General features: G+C 33.2%; 1 protein-coding gene and 1 pseudogene across 1 annotated transcript in view; one reads left to right on the top strand and one right to left on the bottom strand.

The window, feature by feature from the left end:
* DCC (DCC netrin 1 receptor) overlaps positions 1-19,269 on the top strand; it is a 1,459,593-nt gene that overhangs the window by 1,253,420 nt on the left and 186,904 nt on the right. Inside the window, exon 15 of the mRNA XM_074202006.1 lies at positions 6,030-6,224. Within this exon, the coding sequence (XP_074058107.1) occupies positions 6,030-6,224 (195 nt within the window). The remainder of the gene's footprint in view (positions 1-6,029; positions 6,225-19,269) is intronic.
* Positions 2,374-3,805, bottom strand: LOC141503455 (asparagine synthetase [glutamine-hydrolyzing] pseudogene; annotated as a pseudogene).

Here is a 19,269-nt window from a genome sequence, read left to right as displayed (position 1 = left end):
GTGGATTTATGTTAATAACTGTAACACTCATAGATTTTCAAAGTAAAAAGGTACTCAACCTATGTTTGAGCAAAAATCTTCTCTTCAACATCCCCAAGAAGTAGTCATCCAGTTTTCTGTCAACACTTCAGTGCTGAAAAAGATGCTACTCCTGGAGACAGCATACTCTATAATTGTTCTAAATATCAGGAATTTTGCCTCTAATGTTGGATCAAAATCTGCTCTTTACTGCATCCATCTGTTCATCCATAATCTTCCCCTTAGGTGCAATATTAAGCCCTCTCCCACATGGCAGTATTTTAAATATTTGAAATCATCTATAATGCCCCCACTAAGTCTTCTTTGATATAGTGTAAATATCCCCAGACTCATGAACTAACCATCATGTGGCATGACCTTGAGGCCCTTGACCATTCTTGTCGTCTTGTCTTCTTCCTTTGAATACCATCTAGTTTATCAATGTCTTTCCTAAAATATCATGCTCAACACTGAAACAATATTCCATTTGAGATCTTAACATTATAGCATATTGTAGGACAGGAATCACCTTCTAATGTAGCATTCAATGATATCTTTTTGTGGTTGGCATTTTGCACTCAGAGCTTATATTTAAATTTTATCCCATTAAAACACTAAGATACTTTTACTGATCCTGTCTAACCCACATTTCTGCTGTCTTGTCCTTGAAAAACCAACTTTTTGGAACCAAGTATATTGTTGCAATTGCTTTCCTTTACATTCTAAATCTTATTTTTTCCAATTCTTTGTCTATAGAGATCTTTTTGAATCTTGACTCTTCCATGAAATGTTAGCTCACCCCTAAAACTTGGTATTATCTTCAAATTTTATGAATATAACCTTGATGTCTTTGTCCAATTACTTGATAAAAAGTTATCAAATGGTTAATCATTTGGTGTGGAATAATGGATAATGAATATTTTGCACTTAGATACTTTTGTTTAGGAGATTATTTAAATAAAATTTAAATAATAAATGTCTAAGAAAATGGCTATATCAGATATCACAAAAAATTGAAATTTGAGAATAGGAAAGTTCTTTTTAAAGATGATATTCATATTCAGATTATATTCAGATTCAAATAATCCTATATTCAGATCATAGATTTTTTTCTACATTGCAATAAATTGTTATTATTTTGGGGTATGTATCTGAGATTGATAGGTAAAATAGAATCCATAAATATATAAAGATAGACATCTAGGACTTAGACATGGTTATGTAGAGTTTAGGAAAAATAATATATACTTTGAGTGGAAAAAATAATCTAAACTTTTCAAGGGTAAATTTAGTAGGGAATATCAAAAGCATCAAAGTAACATTTGCTGTTAGTGAAAAAGTTAATATCTAAAAATTGTCAAGAGTGGACTTGGTGGAGAATATTATTGGATATGATATGGGCACCTGTGAATAGAAGATGCTAAGTGAACTGTAGAAATGATTAAAGGGATTTTAGAGGTTAGTAACCCAAGAGAAATGATGGTCATTGGTAAGAAAGTAGAAAAGAGTAATGATGCAAGTCTTTCTAAAAAAAATGAAGACATTAGTACATTTCTGAATTGACTGAATAGATAGAGTGTAGGTGGATCAACTGCCTTATACAATTTACAGTAAAGAAATATAGGCTATTAACACCTGGAACAAAACCTTCACAAAATGGGTCATAAAATGCAGCACACTAAATGGAAAATGTGTATGTGAGTATCAGTTAAAACTGACAGCTCTGCATTTCAGTACCATGGACAGCAAAAGTATTCTAGCACTGATCATTTTCCTTAGAAAGAACTAAAAGAAAATACTCTTCTGGTCACTTCACTCCTACAAATTAAAGAAGAAGCAGATTTTCCTTAGTGCATTTTTGTTCCTTCCAATTTCTATGCAAAACTCCTTACCACAAAACTACATGGGGTGAGTTGCAGAAAATATATTGGCTAATCTAAGTATAGAATGCCTACTGTAGATAATGCAGTACGGAATTCTAGTAGAAAATTGTACTTCATTAAAAATCTCAGTTCTCTGTTTTATGTATTGTTTTCCACTGCTAAGGATCTAATATAATCATTGTTTTTATTAAAATATGTAAGGTTTATAGGACACTTACTTTGCATGAGCAGTTTAGATTAAGAAAATTTGAGCAGATCTATTATCTTGTGTACTTTATAAGAATATTCCTTTTTTAGTTTTTTGCATTTGACTGAAAACTTATTGGGCTAATTCATAAAGAATCAAAGAGTGTTGGACCCCCAAAAAGAAAGGAATCAGATTACTCCTTGGAGGTCTTGCCTTGTAATGGGCCAGGGTGTGGGCGAAAGCATCAGTGAACTTCATACGCTTGAGCATCCAGTATTTGGTGAGCTAGTTTGTGTGTCCTGAGTAGTGCTTTTAAAATTATCTGCTGGTAATAGTAGCCTTCCTTTGACTTTGGAGTGTTCAGTGGGACCCTTGAGCAACATTCTCCAGTAAGGAGTCAGAGACCAGATACTGAAATATGCTCCTGGAAAAGAATAAACTAGACTTCTTGATGGAGGCAAGACCATCACTGAAGATTTCTTTTGGCTACCTGAGAATTCCTAAAATGCCTCTGTCAGAACATATTTCTCAATGCCATTCTTTTGGGATCCAGAGTTCCAGTGACAAGGACAATTAATAGGAGATAAATCTGTGGTTCACAAATGGAGCCCATAGCTGTAAGCCATGTGTGACTGTGGTGCAGTCCACATGCAGGACATGAAAGAGGTCTCTTTCAGAACTCCTTCAGGAGTCTCTTACTCTCCTCCTGGACATCCTTAGCGGATGGTGTTTAATGAAAATAGATATATTCCGGAGTGAGCTGATCGGAGTCTTCTCAGACAAAGACAACCACCCTGTTTGTGTTTTTCCAGATATACTAGGAGACCAGACACATAACACAGATGCTTGAGCAATCCAGGCTGAAGGTGATTTTGTACAGAGCCTGAATACTCTCCTCAGAGTGCTCTCTCCCAATATGAACTGCCATCTTTCAAGCAACCAACAAATCTGGGCTGTCTTCTATGCCAATCACAAAAAGTCTAGAGCATGTAGAAGACTTATGCTTCCTTCATTGCTTGAAGAGCATGGAACCCACCAATCTAGAATACAGATCACCTGATAGAAGATAGCCAATTCTGCAGTTGATCATCAAGCACTTCTGATCCTCTTGATTAAAGAGCAACTGTTATTCTTCAGTGTTTCAAGATCAGAAGACAATTTCCCCAGAAGATAGTAGAGAATGTGCAGGGACAAGTCCTTGCCGCAGTGAAATTTCATCATCTCCACAGGCATCACCTTCTCATTGGTTTTTAAATTCACAACTCCAAATGGCCAGGAGGTAAGGCAAGAATCTGAAGGTGAGGAACCATGGGATGCTTCACACTGACCAGGCTTTTGGCATTTGAGTACAGGGTCAGAAATCCTTCCTCTGTCAGAACTCTAAATTGCTAATCAGAGGTTGGTCTCTGAATATATCCCTGTCCAGTAACACCTTGCAGTTGGTGGTCTCTATCTAGCAGGACAAAAGAAAACACATTGACCAACAATGGACCTTCTGCTCCATGCCTCCTTTGTTGAACAGATGCAGGAGGATATGCCTTTCAACTTGCCTCTATTTCTCAAATCCAAAGTGTTTCTGCAGTTGCGAGTGGTTATAGATCTCACTATTATAATACAGCCACAAAGAGGGGAACTTCTGAAGACAGGGGCTGATGCCAGATCCAGGTTACACTACAGCCTCTCAGTGGAATCTGAAGCAGAAATTGATGAAGCCCATACATTTCTGAAGCAGAAGGAATGGTAACCTTTCATGATAGCAATTCAAGATATTACACTTGTGATGTAGTCCTTTTGGAGAATGAAGGACCAACCAAAACAACTTGGGACAGTAGAGCAAAATGGAAATTGTGGGTTAAATACTTACCATTTTGATATTTGTGTTTGTAAAAATATATAAGAGGTATTTGAAAACAACATATGTGCATTGATATGAAGCAGGTAACAGTTCTCTAATTTTGAGAATGTTCACTAAAAGATTTTATCATTACCTGATGGAAATTCTACCTGAAGGATTCCTATATGAGATGGGAGATTAGCCTAATTATGCATTGAGATTCTACTAGCCTAAGTTTCTAGGAATATTCAGCCAAACAGTCTATTCTTTTATTGAGCTACTGAATTTCAAGTACTGTTCTAGGTGCTGGGGATAAAAGACAAAATTGAAGCTGTATTTGCCTTCCAGAAGCTTATTCTTGATCTGAGTAAAATTTCCAGAGGCAGCATTGTATAATGGAATAAATCTAGTATTAGGGTTTGTGTTATGTGATTTTTGAATCTCAGCTGTTTCTAATTAGCTATTTGAGCATAGAAAATTCAATTATCCTTTCTGCACTTCAATTTTCTCAACTTGAAAATCAGGCTAGTGATATTTTCTAGCTAGTGATATTTTCTATGTTTGCTTCATAGGGATTTCATTATGAAGCTCAAATGAGACTTTTTGAGGTACTGGAATTGTTACTATGCTCTAACTATGGAAAGATCTATTGCATAGGCTGACTACCTTTGCTATTCATAAGGTACTAATGGATGTTATTCAAATGTGCTAATTTAAATTGCCTGAGCACTATTAGAATGAGATGGTTTTGCAGAAGGGCAGGAAGATAGGTTATTGTTTTTCAGGAAACAAAGGCCTTTAAACACTTTTCCTTCTGTTCAGAAAGACATTGAATATTGTCATTTAAATAATTGTTCTTTTGCATTGTTTAAAGGAAAATTGTGAATGCGAAACAATTAGTTTATTTCCTAAGTATAGCACAAGGAATAGTCTCTTGCGATTTCAATTATTCCTCCAAAAGCTTAAAATGTACTCAACAGAATTCACTGCAGAGTCCATTAACTACCAAGGACACTGGGGTTCCTTCTGTGAAAGTAGGATTGAAAAGTATTAATCCTTCCTTTTCATCTTTTTTATTGCTTTCCCCCAAGGTTTGTGGTGGGAATACTTCACAAAGAATGTGTGTCTTCCACTGGCATTTATAGCCATGTTTTGAGTCACTTTTTTCCCCCTAAAATGTCTTTGTGTATTATTTCCCAAATTTCTTTAGGGAAAGAAGGGAATAACTTTTTTTTTCTATTGTTCAAAAGACATGAGATTATGTATGCGGTTTCTGGAAAGAAGCAATTGATATAATACTTTCATTAACAATTTCATTGAAAGATATTTCCATCTATCACTAAAATCATTTTTGTTTATTAAACATTAATCATGTTGAAATGGTGGGAGTAAGGGAAGGGAAAAAACAGAGGATATTGGCAATGGTGTCTCATCACTTGGCATCACACAAATGATCTAAAATCACTTTTACTTATGTTTCATTTTTTTATCTGACAGATTACAAGTATAATTTTTTTTATTTTGGTTAGAGATATGAAAGAAAGAAAATTTGGGCAACTTTAGCAATGAAGGCAGTTTTTTCAGACAATTCAGGCTATTAATCAGATGTGGCACTAATAAAGACAGCCCACTCATATGAAATGTTTCTGCTGATAGATCCTTTAAAAAATAGTCTTCCTTATTTATTCTTGTTCTAAGTTAAAGTAAACTAGATTTGGTGTAGGAAAATTTTATGTCTTTCACTACCCATTTCAGTATCTACAATGGGCTGTCATCAGTTCATTCCAAATACTTCCTTTGCTAATGATGTCTGGAAAGAAAAATATGAGCAATGTGAAGGCAAATTTCATATTGGATGGTGATGTTTATTAATATATTTGTGGATCTAAGTCAATTTTGTTGCTGCTACAGAAATCAAACCATGGCAAAGCCAAACTTACCAAACAAGTTGTATGTCACTCCCTCAAAGTGTGATTCATATCATGACCAGAGATAACCATCTGAATGCCTGGGCGTATAGGATATATGGAGAAAAGATAAAAATCAAGTATGTAGGTAATGAAAAGGGATACAAATAATACTAATATTTCTTTTGTTTGAATTCTAGAATCCCAGGTTCCTGACCAACCAAGCTCTCTTCATGTCAGACCCCTGACCACCAGCATTGTAATGAGTTGGACTCCTCCACTTAACCCAAACATTGTTGTCCGAGGGTACATCATTGGATATGGTGTGGGAAGTCCTTATGCAGAGACAGTACGTGTGGACAGCAAGCAACGATACTATTCCATAGAAAAGTTAGGTAAGTGTCTTAAAACTTTAGTCTTTGTTAAGGAAAAATGCTTTGAACTGATTTTATTTCAATAATGGTCTTTTGGAATCAAGATTTTCTGACAATTGACTTTTTCTCCCTACATTGCAAGAAAAAAATTTTCATATTCTTTTTTTGTTTGTTGTATAAAGTCCATGTGACAAGGGTAATTGTTTCTTTTGCATTTATTTTTAAGTATTTGAATGGATATATGATCTCAATAGTAGACTCTTCTGTCTGTGTGGAATACCACTCATTTTGCCTTCTCATCTTATGTGACTTTTATTTATGTTCTGTAAATCATTCACAGCTGCTCTGCCCAACATGCTGGTTGATTTCCTTGGGGTTTCTTGATCTATGAATATCACTACAATGTACAAGATAACTATCTCTTTATTCCTTATTTAATCAACCTCCTTTTACTGGAGTACCTTCTTTTTCAGTAGTATTTTTAGGTCATTTTCAGTCTGTAAGTCATCAATAATAATTCATAGAAGTTTAAAGTTGGGAGAGACTTCCTGGATTTTCTATTGTTCATATACAAACTATAAAAATGAATCATCTGAAAGAATTCCTTGTCAAATGGTCATCTAGAATTTACTTAACAGTCCATTTGAGGACTTCCAATAACAGGAAACTCACTACTCCCAAGTGGAGTGCATTCATTCAGTTTTTGTATATATCTAAGGGGGGGGGGGGAGTATTTTTCCTTTTGTTGAGCCAAAATCTTCCTCTGTGGAAATCTCTTACCTATTAGTTTTGTTTTATTCACTGAAGGTTCAGGCAAAATAAATCTAATCCTTCTCACACTTGAACCCCCCCCAGATGATTTCCCCTAAATCAGCTCTTTAGATTAAATTTCCTAATTTCTTTATCTGATCCTAAGATATCACAGTGAATTTGAGATGATTCAGGCCATGACCCACCCTGTTTCTCAGATTCATATTTTTATTCCTGAACTGACTCTTTTGTTCCTGCCAATTCATTTTGTGTTTGAAGACAGATATGTGACAGTCAACAGGCAAAAATTTCCATCAAACTAGTTGCTTCTCTTTGTAAACTTTTCTCTCCAAAAATATCTAAAAAATATTTCACTGAATTAAATTTGACTTTTGAAAAAGTGGATTAAATAATTCAACTTTTTTCTCCTAAATTAATTTTAAATTAGTTGTACATAGACTGAGTGGGTATGTGTGGTCAAATTAACATTTCACTGTTCCACAACACTGAGTTATTGCAAAAGAAAAGAAAGAAATAATATAGCATCAGCTTAATAAGGAAAATAATCTAATCAGTTCAAGCTCATGTTCAACAAAGTTGTAAACTGAATACAATGTTGTTATCTGTGTCTGTTTGTTTCCTGACTAAAGGAGAGTTGAGTAAGGATAATATCTTTTGGACAAAGTAGATTTTACTTATTAGGACCCTTAGAAGCCAGGTAAAACATTGGTATTACTTTTGGATTATATCCAAGTAGCTAAAATTACAGGTGCAATGATAGAAGTCTGGCCCTCAAAAACTGATGGAAATTTAAATTAATCTGTTCTCTTCATGCCCATTCCACACATTAATAAGCAAAGTAAAGGACTAACTAGAAATTTCCTGCGTTACAGAATTCTCAGTTCAGAAGTGATATTCTTTCAGTCAGTCCCGGTGTTTGAATTTAATGGCAATCACAAAACTCATATTTTGTGCCTGTCAAAACTGTGTCAGGAGACTTTCGTTTATCCATTATTCAGTACACACTGTCTCTGACAGTTCATCTTGATGCTATGCACGATAGAGAGGGAGATAGATTGCTTTGGCAATGAGTGACTGGCTTACTAGCTCTGAGAGACACGCTTGAAATCAGAATGAAGTCATGAAGGAAAATTAGTTGTATTGTTTCACTGTATTCTTTGATAATGGTGTTCTTTATCACAAGGAAACTGCTTAGGATTCTGGTCTGAAGTCTATAAATGAGAGAAGTTTATGTCTTAGAGATTAACTCTGGCAAGCATATACAAATATTGGGCCCAAAGCATCTTTTTTTTGGTCATGCACAGAATTTATCTTAAAAGAACTAGAAAAGGTGTAAAAAGATCAAGACTAGGAGCCTGATTTGGTGACAGCCAATCTTAGAGGTCTTTGCTTCCCAAACTCCTAAAATGTATATAGGGATGGGGGTCAGATGGGAAGAATTTATAACTCGCCATATTTAAATCCAAAGAATGAAATTAGATGGTAACTTTGATTTAGTAATCAACTATCACATGTGAAATCAAATCAGTTGAGCAATTTAGTTAACCATATTGAAGGAGTTAACCACCTCCTTTTCTTTTATCATTTCTTTTGAATGTTTTTTTATTTTATTTTTTCAATTATGTTTTCAATGTTAATTTTTTTGTGCTTTTCAGTTCCACATTTTTCTACCTATCTCCTTTCCTTTCCCACTCCCCTTTTTAGCAATTAATAACATTGATAATCATTTTATGTCCATATTAGTCATGTTTTGAAAGAAGAATCAGAACTAAAGGGAAAAAATGAGAAAGGTGGGGAAAACATAAAAAACAAATTTTTTTAAAGTGAAAATAGTATGCTTTCATCTCATCAGACTCCAGAATTTTTCCTCTGGATGTGAATGGCATTTTCCATTACATGTCTTTTAAAATTATCCTTAATCATTGAATAGATGACAGGAGGATTAGTCCATTATAGTTGATCATCATACGATATTTTTCTCTGTTCACTTCCCTCAGCATCAGTTCATGCAAATCTTTCCAGGCTTTTCTGAAGTCCACTCAGAACAATAGTACTCCATCACATTCATATGCCATAATTTGTTCAGCCATTCTCCAACTGATAGATATCCCTTCAATTTCCAGTTCTCTGCCACTACAAAAAGAGATACTATAAATAATTTTGTACATGTGAGTTTTCCCCCCTTTTTATAATCTCTTTTGGATACAGACTTAATAGTAGTATCATTGGATCAAAAGGTATGCACAGTTTTATAGCTCTTTTGGCATAGTTTCAAATTGCTCTCCAGACTGGTTGGATCAGTTAACAACTCCACCAATAGTGCATTGAAGTCCCAGTTTTCCCACATACCCTCCAGAGTTGATCATTTTCCTTTTTTGTCATTTTAACCAATCCAATAGAACACTTCCTTTTCTAAAGATGATTAGATTCACTCAAGTACTATTCAGGCCCACACAGTTTTATTTAAAGGTAATGTCAAATGTATGATTGAGGAGATAGAAGGCCTTCAGGGAGTCCTTGATCTGCCCTTACTTTAACTTTGGGAGTCTTGGTTGTCTCACTAATAAAGCAGTGATAATTCTAGTGATGCTATTAATACCTTTTATCAAACTGAGTTGTTGGGAACCAAATGAGATTATTTGTAGGGTTTATAAATGTAAAGTACAATATATACCCATTGTTATCATGAAAAAGCACTATAGACTTGATTCAACTGAATAGCCCATGGGAGCTAGGTGGCTCAGTGGATAAAGCCAGCCCTGGAGTCAGGAGGACCTGAATTCAAATCAGTCCTCAGACACTTAATAATTACCTAGCTGTGTGACCTTGGGCAAGTCACTTAACCCCATTGCCTTAAATAAGTATTTTTTTAAAAAGAAGTGAAAACTTCTGAACTAGAAATAGAAATCTCTTCTTTCCACACACACATATATGCAGTGATATATCTCTTGTTCCCATATTCCCAGTGAAGATACTGTTATTTTTAAAATTCAGATTCCTTTTTCTTAATTTGGTATTCTGCTTTCTTCTGGTAGTGAACAACTGCTCACTTTCTCAACCAGTCTACCAGACACTGCTAATATATTAGCTGATACTATTACTACTATTTAACTGATTTGTTCTTAAAACAATTCTTAACTTCTAAAGTATATTTTTTATTGCAGTTGTTTGCAAATATGAAAGGTGACTATCTTCAAATGCTTATTCATGCATATATACAGATATATGTGTGTCTGTGTATGTATATGGGTATAAATGTACATAAATTTGTATGTTTGTATTATGCATATGTGTATATGGAGGGGGGGTTCAGCTATTTTCAGTCATGTCAGATTCTTCATGGCCTCATTTGAAGTTTTCTGTACGAAAATGTTGAAGTAGTTGGCTATTTTTTTTCTCCAGCTTATTTTACAGATGAAGAAGTGAGGCAAACAGGGTAAGTGTCTTGTCCAGTCAAACAACTAGTAAATATCTGAGGTTGGATTTTTAACTCCTACAGATGTCTTCCTGATTCTAACCACCACTTATCATTATATATTGGCATATAGATATTTAAAAATCAGTACAATCTTATCTAATTACAACTGAGAACTTAGAGCACATGTCCTTTATTTCATATATATCTAGGAATCTACTATATCTTTTTTAAAGGGAACCATAATTAGCAATATTTAAAAAGATATTTTATTGATATATTTTGTTTTATATTGTCTAATTTTTCCACTCTATTTTACTCTCTTCTGTTCAAGAGAGTCATTCTTTATTAGAAAGATTTAAAGGAGAAAAAAATTAATGCAATAAATTTATCAATATATATGAAAATGTCTCAAATTGCATTCAGTGTTTGATACCTGTGAGTACCCTACTTCTTCAAAGGGATGAGGTGAAAATATTTTTCAATATCTCTTTTTAAGAATCATTCTTATTCTTTAAAATTTTACAACACTTGATTTTATAGGTCAAGTGGTTATCTTTACTATTCACATTGTAATTATCTGTTTTCTTAGTTCGGCTTGCTTCACTTTTGATTAGTTCAAATACATCTTCCCTTCTGTCTTTGTAGTCATGATATTCATTGTTTATTATCTTGTAGTAAAAAAAATACATTATTACATTACAGTAATAATCCAATTATATTCATGTACCTCTCTCTGTTTAGCCATTTCCTAATTGATGGTCATCTACTTGGTTTTCAATTCTTTTCTATTTACAAATGGGCTACTATAAATATGTTAGTATATATGGGGGCTTTCTTATTAATGGTCTTCTTGGGGGATTTATCAACATTTATTAAAATATTTTCCTATCATAGTCATCCCTAGTGTAAAGACACATTAGTACTAGAGATACATAATAAAAAATACAAAGAATACAAAAATACAAAATAACCTGATATATGGGCACTTAATAAATGCTAATTGAATTTACTTAGCTTTGAATATTAACTAATATGATATAGGTAAAATTATTTATCTTTTCTAAATATGCCTCTAAGTTGATAATATTATTATACATATTGATTTGGGGGGGAGAAAGGGCATAATATATTACATCACTCTGAACCTGAGTATTTAATGAAAGGTACATTGAAATCATGCCCCTTTTTGAACACTTAACCTTGCCATAACATAGAAGGCATTAGATAGATCTAAATTTAGTTCTTGTCCAATGGGTTTACAATCTGACACCACCTGAATTAGCTATAAAATATAAAAAGGGCAGAAAATTACTATAGACTATAAAATTTAATAGAGGAAAAAAATGGGTTATTTTACATAGGTTTCTGACCAAAGGTTACCTGACAAACATCTTGTGGGAACGTTCAAGCCCTAATGCAAAATGATGGAAAATTTATCATCAAATATCTTCATAAAGTCATTAGAGTAGTAGAAGAATGGTGATAATGCATGAATGTCTAGACATAGTCACTGCCAATTCAAGTGAATCAAATAAATATGATGAGAACTTTATAAAGGTTTATGGTCTTTCAGCTCTAATCAGTCCATTTAAGACTATCACACATCTTAATGAGAATGAATGGGAATCTTTCACTATTACTGATGTACATTAACATGGAGGTGGAGAAAACTAATGTTCTTTAATTTTGACAATGCTTAAGGAAATGATTAATAGATACATTGTTGAAGGGATTTTTTTGTTATTGTTGTTTATGTTTTTGTTCTTGGTGAGTCTTAGAAAAGCAGGGTCACACAACTAACCACTGAATTTTTTTAAGAATTACAATAAGCATTCATTGCCTCTTTTGAAATGTTTAAACTTGGGAAAGAAACCATTACTTCTCTTCATGAATACTCAATTCTTGCTTTCTTTTCTTCACATTAACCTCATCCAATAATAATTGAAGGGTGAACTCATATAATGGGCAGCCAAGTGGCACAGTAGATGGAGTACCAATCCTGAAGTCAGCAAGAATCAATTTCCTGAGTTCTAATCTGACCTCAGACATTAATGTGCTATATGACCCTGGACAAATCACCTCACTTGTTTGCCTCAATTTCCTCATATGTAAAATAAGCTGGAGAATAGAATGACAAACCACTCCAGTAACTTTGCCAAGAAAATTCCAAATGGAATAATGAAGAGTCAGTTATAACTGAAAGCCTGGCAAACAACGGTCATATAAATATAAATTCTCCAAAGAGAAACTCTCTGACAAAGGACTAGACTGGAAGATTCAGAAGTGGTTTCTAGTAACTAAGCAAAGATATTTAGCAAATCATTTCATTTTTCAGTGCTCTGGGAAACTCTCTAAGACTTAAAGTTGTAAACGAGGTGTTGGAGAAAGTTTACTCAACCTCAGAGTTCTCTATATTAATGAAATCACAGATCTAGTCTGTATCCCCTGTTTTCTATTATGCTACTTGGTCATTTGCTTTTGTTATAGGCTTTGGTGAATAGGTTTCAGATCATCATCTGTACAATAAAAAGTTTGTATTCATTAACTTTCTATGGTTACCTTCCAAACCTTAATGGAATATTGTTTGAGGAAGTGCAAGGAATATGTTTTAAGATTATGGAGCTATCTGAAAAAATTGCATAAATGTTAGTTATAATATTGTCATCATTTTAATAATTGTCATCACCTCAAATCTTTAAAATCAACAGGTAATGGAATAGACTGGTAAACTGAATGCTCTATTTTATTATCATTCAAAGGAAAACTTTGTTTCAACTCATAAAAATGATTTTTAGAAACTAATCTATTTTATTATCATTAAAAGGAGAACTTTGTTTTAACTCATAAAAAAAAGATTTTTGGAAACTTCAGAGTGGTTTATTTCTTGCCTTAGGGAGAATGGGATGGTCAACATAGTTAAATCTTTCTTTGATGGTTCAGAAAGAGCCTCAAGGTCAAAAGGCCAAAAACCTAGTTCCTTTATCTCATATAATTTGGGGGTAGAGGAGTTTTTTTCTGTACATCTCATTATTCTCATTTATAAAACAGAAGTATAACACCTGTCAAATTAATCTCAGTAATATACTTGAAAAAAGTGTCATCAATAACTTTATTATAGAAAGCTAACCTTATAACCGGGAAGAAGAGAAGGTTTCAATACTTATTCTGATATTAAAAACTAAGACACTGAATTATTAAATGTTGTCCAAGAAAGCAAAATACTTATGTTTCAAAGGTATCCTGGAATCAGAAAATGTTATTTAGAATGATTTTTGTTACTACATTTAGACATTACACATACATATGTTACATATGCATGCTATATAATATACACATATATGCATGTATGCATATCTTCTATGTATATGTTGTGCATGTATATTCATTTATATATAGATGAATAGATAGATAGATAGATAGATATAAAATCTGTGAAAAAGAGATAGAAAGAATTGGGCTGAAGTTTCACATTAATCATACACCAGCTGAGTGACCCTGTTATTTAAATTCTCACTGCTATAAACAACTCTCAAAACTTTATATCTATATCTATATCTGTCTAGCTATCTATCTAGCTATCTATCTGGTCTGTTCTAGAGAAGGTGCTGACATCAATTGCTAAAGGGATATTTCTGAGAGTTCCTCAAATCAATTAAATCACAGATCTATTCCCTATCTCCTATCCCCATATACCACCCATGATTATTATATTGATCACCTGAGATATATCATTAACTGTACATAAAATGTATAGTATTATTTTAAATATCAACCCTCATTGTATAATACTGTATTATAGTTTATTATTGTGTACTACACATCAAAGTTATAATTTGTTGGGTTTTAATTTTAATGACCGAGGAAGTTCATGTTCTCAATAATTTCTATATTTAGAAACATAGTAGTCAGAATTTGAAGGGTTTTCTAAAGTCCATTTAATCTTCTCTTCCTCCCCCATTTTATATATAAAAAGAAAATGCTACCTTACATTTACAAACTTCCATACACAGTAAGTGGCAGAGTAAGGCTTTGACTGCCCAAATCCATTGTTTTTTCTAAACCTCATGTTTTCTCATGTTTTACTTGTTCATGGGTTGAGGGAGGAGAGATGTCAGAGAGAGCTAGAACAGCAAGTAAAATAAGTTTATTAGGTGCTTCCAGTTAACCAGATTTTTTAAACGCAAAATAAATGCACTACTTCCTGGAAGTCATTAGACATAGTATAAAAAATAAGTAACTTTTAGATATGGAACCTCCTCTTCCTCAAGTTCTACACTTAAAAGTTGCCTAGCACATTGAAAGATTAAGGAATTTGGCCAGAGTCAAGTAGATAGTTTGTTTTACAGGCAGTTTTCTTGGATCCAAAGCCAACTCTCAAACACCCTGCCAAAAATTTAAACACAATAGGAAAATTCAGTTTTCTGAAGTCTAATGATTATTAATTTCCTGATTAGAATGTTAGGAGACTGCCAAGTGGAGAGAATGAAAAATGTGTGTTTATTTGTTAACCAAGATCACAGTTGAACCTGGAAGGTAGTAAGAATTAGAGAAAAAAGGCCCTCCATGGAGTAAAGACTCCCCCCCCCACACACACACACACACAAAGACAGACACACAGTAACAGAAGCAATTTCTTGTATTTCTTGTATTTACTCGACTTCATGCCCACCCTGCCAATGGAAGGAGATTGCTTTTTGAATTTATCCACATACTCTTTAAAAATAGCCCTAGGCTGAGTTATTAACAAAGTCATGTTGTACTTATAACTCTTTTCATACTGTGTCCAGAGGGTCAACACTGATTTTGGAGGGGTAAGAATTTTCAAGGCAATTTGGGTAAATGTATTATATTTGATGAAAACCACTACTGAAGTGAATAAGAAAGGTTCATTTAATTGATAGAAGAAAAATAAATGTTCCATTGAACTTCCAAAATCTTCCTTTTTGTCTCTTTACCTAGATATTCTTATTTGGTGTTTGTTTGTTTTGCTTTTTTCCCCTTCTTGACCACATCTGAAACAATTCTAGATTTTTGAAGAAGGAAGGAGCCTTCTTTTGAACTGATAGAATTTGCTTCTTCGAATGGAAAATGAAATAGATAAATAAATGGACTGTGTACATTATTCAGCCCTAGCAATAAATCCTCTACCCGCCCCCCCTAAAGAAAAAACTTTGTCTACATTTTTGTGGATATTTCAATCGACAGTATTAGTTGTTTAGCCTGATTGGCACAAATGGAACCCTTCATATTTGATGTTCTATTTTATATAGGTAACATTTGCTCATGAATATCCTAAGCATTTACTATACAATAATTTAACCTCTCACCTATTCCAAGATTTGGTGATAGGAGCCACTAAATTTACTTTAAAATTTAAGTGAAGGACAATGTCCACAATGTCCACTCATTTTAATTAGTCAAGCTTTTAATTGGGTTTTTGTGAGCACACAGCCCCAGGAGGCATTAATGGGTTAAGAAACCATTCTTTTTTCAGTACCAAGATTGTAGAATTTTTTGTTTATCTTATCTGGATTGATGACAGGTACTTAGGAGATCAACATTTTTTGGAGAGGGGGCTGGCAAAGACCACTGCAGGATTTGGTTTTAAGTGAAGAAATCATATGACTCTCTGACCCAAGAGTGTAAGAAAGGCCAAAATTATAATTCATAGGTTATTGCATAAATGTTATAAGTAAATTCAAAGAGTTTTTGAGGAAGCAATAAAATAAAGAATGTGAAGATAGTTGAAGAATCAGAGTAAAGTTTAAGTTTAGAAAGGGGGACAGCTACATATTCTCTGGGCATGGCAGAGAGGAAGAGCATAGCTTTTAAAGGGAGCCTAGCATGCTGTCTATGTTTGAAGGCTTGGAGAGGGGTTAGGGGTTAGGGACTAAGAAGTGACTTAATGATGGACATAAGTTATTGGCCCTGTGCATGTTTGGAGAGAATATCGGGATTAGAGCCTTAAAGAGGAGCCTTAAGGAATTTATAGGACCTTAACTTGGAGTGCCAATTTTAGCCTTTGTTAGTTTAAGGTATTTTAGCCTCATGGAATTTATGGTATCCTAACTTGGAGGCACCAGTTTATCTGAGAGTCAGAATCTTTGTTAACATAAGGTACAATAGAAAAGGATGAACTACTTTGACAGAGTGCTTATTTGGCATAGGACATATTAATTGAAGAGTGGAGCATTGTTACATACATTCCTCGCTAAGAGTTCATAAGTACAAGGCCAATTCAGAAAAGGCTTCTAACAATATGGGGGGTGGTGCAATATTTGTCTAGAATATAGTATTTTTTTTTAGGTTTTTGCAAGGCAAATGGGGTTAAGTGGCTTGCCAAGGCCACACAACTAGGTAATTATTGAGTGTCTGAGACCAGATTTGAACCCAGGTACTCCTGACTCCAGGGCTGGTGCTTTATCCACTGTGCCACCTAGCTGCCCCTAGAATATAGTATTGTTCTCTGATACAGAAAAAGGAAACAAAAGAGATTATAATGTTTCTCTCCCTTCCCCTGCTTCAAAATAATTGTTAAAAACTTTTTTCCCTTTGTAAATATATCATTGAATAATTATTTATCCATAGTTTAAAAAGCAATAAAATTATCGAGCAAATTGAAATTTCAGAGAATGTATAAAAATACAGAATATAAATACTAATACTGGTAGCCAAGTTATAGGTAGTCATTATTGCCACCTTTTGTTTTTTTTAAACAAAAACAAATAGCAGTGGATAGAGCATCAGCCCTGGAGTCAGGAGGACCTGAGTTGAAAACTGGCCTCAGGCACTTAATAATTACCTAGCTGTGTGATCTTGGGCAAGTCACTTAATCCCATTGACTTAAATGAAAAATTAAAAAAAAAGCAAACCATCTTTTCTTTCATTATCATAAGACATAAAATGAAATACATTATACAGAATAAGCTTTTAAGAAATATTAAACAAACTAATTTGGAAAATAAAATTTTAAAGTATATATAAAATTTAAGAACTCCAAAGAAGATATAGAGAAAATATTGATTCTATGAAAAATATAATGGATAATAAAAATCATTCTTAAAAGTTTTAATATTTATTTGTATGTTATATTGTCAAATTATCTTTATTTTACATATATTAATTTAGTTGTTCTTTTTTCCATAAGAGAATATTGAATCTAAAGAAGGATACATGAAAAACAACTGAGATTTAAAAATAAAAGGTATTAATGAGACACAAGTTTAAAAGATTGATATTTAAAATATTTTTCTCAGAGTACAGAACAGACAATAATTTTTAAGATTACCAAGAATTTGACAATGGTATACATTAAGATATCAGGTGATAAATAGCATATCTATATATATATTTTATATTCATGTTTTATTAATTATTATCTAGAACCAGTAAAAATCACAAATTTTATTTTGAATCTACTAAACATCATTAAGCCCACATCTTTCCATTTAGTCCAGAAGAATAACATGAGACTTCATCCAACACTTTGATAAAATCAAGGTAAACTATAGCCATACCACTCATTTCTTTACCAGACCAGTCTAGTAGTTTTATCTAGAAAAATAAATAAGGTTATTTTGACATAACTGTTCTTGATGACTCTGGAGAGTTTGGAGAGCCTGACTTTTGAGGATCATAGTTCTCTTCTCTATATACTCAATAATTATCCTTTTCTTAATTTTTATCATTTTCAAGGTCAAATGTTCTGGCTTATAGTGACAAACTTCTACCTTTCTTTTGTTTTTGAAATAGGTACATTTAGCCCTCTTTAAATCTGGGACATCTCTTTTTAGTCTTCTATTTTCTAAGGATTAACCTATAATGTTGTAAAAATTATTAGGGACAAATCAAACCTGTTGATATACAATATTAAAGTTATTGTATTATTCCTTATAATAATTGGAATTACTAATGATATTAGCATTGATTTAAACCTCATAGTATTTTATATATTGAAAAACTATGGAACATACCATTTTTTGATAGTCACTTGTTTTATATAAATTGATATTGAGGTCATAAGATTTTGATGCATTGTAAAAATAGAAATCATTGCTTGTCACAGTTCACACACATCTAGCTAAATTTAGGAAGTCTCATCACCAGACATTAGGCAACTAGATGATTAGTATTTGAGTCATATAATCCCATGAAATAAAGAAACCAATGTGCTCCAAAGTTAGTAGATCAAATGGTAAATGCTAGCTAAATATGCATCAAAAAATCAAGTGCATAATAATTTTGATGCATCTTAGAGATAGTTATCATATTTTATATAGGATTTGAACTAGAAAATTCAGTACAAAGAATAATGCAGAAGTTGGAATCAGAAGAGAACTGAGTTCTCTTAAAAACCTATGTGGTCCTGGGCAAGATTTTTAAATGAACCTTGATTTATTCATTTATCAAATGAGAGCCTATAATACCTGGATTTAGAGCCCCTTCATAAACATTCTTGCATTAGAAGGCAACATAGAAAATGTGCTGCACTTTGATTTTTTAAAAAAGTTTTATTGGTGCCTTGTTTGTACATTACTGAAGAGGTAATTTATGATAAGAGAGGTCTCTTACAATAAAGTAAAACTAATAATGTGGTGACCTCATCTGAGAGGGCATGCAACTGTTCACATTTGTAGTACATCACCACTTCTTTTTGGTTAATTAACAGAAATCTCTTTTTCTTTCCCTCCAATCCCACAACCCATTGGAAACAAATGTATAGTCAAGCTGAATAGTTATGATTCAATTGATCCTAATTCTCACAACCTTAAAAGTTATTGTGTCATTGTTATATTATTTTGGTTTAAATCCTGCCTTTAATATGTACTAGACTAACTGGAAGGCACAGGCAATAGAGTGCTTGAGTCAGGTACTCTC

This window comes from Macrotis lagotis, chromosome X (genome assembly GCF_037893015.1).
Source record: "Macrotis lagotis isolate mMagLag1 chromosome X, bilby.v1.9.chrom.fasta, whole genome shotgun sequence".
NCBI classification, from domain to species: Eukaryota; Metazoa; Chordata; class Mammalia; order Peramelemorphia; family Peramelidae; genus Macrotis; species Macrotis lagotis.
This window is presented reverse-complemented; position numbering and strand designations above follow the sequence as displayed.